The 1,629-nt window shown below is 39.3% G+C and overlaps 1 protein-coding gene across 1 annotated transcript; it reads right to left on the bottom strand.

Annotated features, from left to right (window-relative positions):
- Positions 1-1,071: 1,071 nt before the first annotated feature.
- LOC143379691 (short transmembrane mitochondrial protein 1-like) lies at positions 1,072-1,200 on the bottom strand. Its single transcript, XM_076832443.1, has one exon. The coding sequence runs from the start codon at positions 1,198-1,200 to the stop codon at positions 1,072-1,074; it is 129 nt and encodes a 42-aa protein (XP_076688558.1).
- Between the last annotated feature and the right edge of the window lie 429 nt (positions 1,201-1,629).

Here is a 1,629-nt window from a genome sequence, read left to right as displayed (position 1 = left end):
TCTGATTGCAGAAGAAAAAAAAAAAAACATCAACTGTGGAAAGAAGAATTCCCTCTTGACATAGTGATTGATTGTGAATTAGGATTGTACTCTTAGGAGAATCACTATAAAATTATAATATAAATACATTATTTAATATAAAAAGTAATAACATTTCCTTTATCAACAACTTCTCCCTATGCATCACGAAATGTCAAGTTCATATGTAATTCTAATAAGAATCTTTTGAGGGAAGAGTCAGATCAAATACACCACTTAAGAAAGTTATGTATGCTCTGGGGCGGGGGTTGTGGCTCAGTGGTAGAGCACTTGACTAGCATGTGTGAGGCCCTGGGTTCGAGTCTCAGTACCTCATATAAATAAAATAAAGGTCCATTTACATCTAAAATAAATATATTTTTTAAAAAAGAAAAATATGCATACTAAATAGATGGTGAACTCTACTATGATTAAAAACAAAAATTACCTTGCACATAATTAACGTCCCCAGTTCCTCAAAATGTTCTTATAGTTTCTTAGTTAATAAATATAAATTGATTTATTGGTTAAATTATCAACTATGGAGCTGCCTGACAGTAGTATAAAATGAATAGATAATTCACCAGAAACTGGCTTCTAGAGTTAATTTTAATTTCTTTTAAACAAACAAAAAATTATCAAATGCTTATTAAGCACCTATTTTAATTGCTAAACTGTGAAGTCAACATTATTTATATCTGATCCATTCTACAAAATACACCAATTTTCCTTTTGACATAATGTAGCAAAAATTCCAAAGAACAGGGGAGAAACTACTAATGAAGGTCAATGTTTTACTAATCTAGCACCATAGTTCCAGTCTGGAAGGAAGAGAATGGAAAGAGGTGAGTCCATTGGAAATGTAAGGGATAGTTCTTAACTTGTGGTCCCGCTTTTGCTCTGAGACAACACAGAGTCTAGAAAAGAAGAAAACTGCAGAGGCTGGAGATGAATCCAAAAGCTTTGGGATCAGGTGGTCTGCAAGGTCCTACAAGAGGGTAGAATTCATGTTTCCAGAACGCAGAGCTGGAGCCAACCTCAGGAAGTAGGTGGTTACTTCTTGATTTCCCAGCCTTTTTTAATGTCTTCAAGTTTTTTAGCCACATCTGGCATCTGATAATTCTGAGCCAGATACATCCCAAGGACGTTGCCAAAAGTAAATCCAAGCAGGAACTGGAACATGTTGTCAGCAGGCCAGGAGAGCCGGCAGGCAGGGAGAGCCGGGTGTTAAGGACAGCGCTGCTCAGGGGACCTCTGGCTCATGGTTTTGGAGGGAAAGTCCCAAAGGTTTGGTGCCAGCTTTGGTGAAGTGATCCTCGCCTGTGTCACCCTATGGCAGATGACATCATAATGGCAGGGATGCTTACAGTAGGACAGATCACTTGGCAAAACAGCAAGTAAGAGAAAAGGGTTGTGAGGGGGCAGGGTATGGGGGTTCAAGCCTTGCTTCTTTCCTAAGAAGCCCTCAGGTGGGCAGAACTCCTAACAACCCTCCACAGGGCCCCACCTCTTAAGGTCCCACCACCTCCTAACTTCGCACAGCCAACCAAACACTGAATCAACACATAAATCCTTGGGGTAAAAGTGACATCCAAAAGCTGTATACGTACA

Source organism: Callospermophilus lateralis, chromosome 13 (genome assembly GCF_048772815.1).
Source record: "Callospermophilus lateralis isolate mCalLat2 chromosome 13, mCalLat2.hap1, whole genome shotgun sequence".
NCBI classification, from domain to species: domain Eukaryota; kingdom Metazoa; phylum Chordata; class Mammalia; order Rodentia; family Sciuridae; genus Callospermophilus; species Callospermophilus lateralis.
The sequence above is the reverse complement of the archived record's forward strand: the minus strand, read 5'-3'. Positions and strand labels throughout refer to the sequence as shown.

Excerpts from the sequence above, each read along its gene's own strand:
- LOC143379691 (XM_076832443.1), bottom strand. The coding sequence starts at position 1,200 with ATGTTCCAGTTCCTGCTTGGATTTACTTTTGGCAACGTCCTTGGGATG.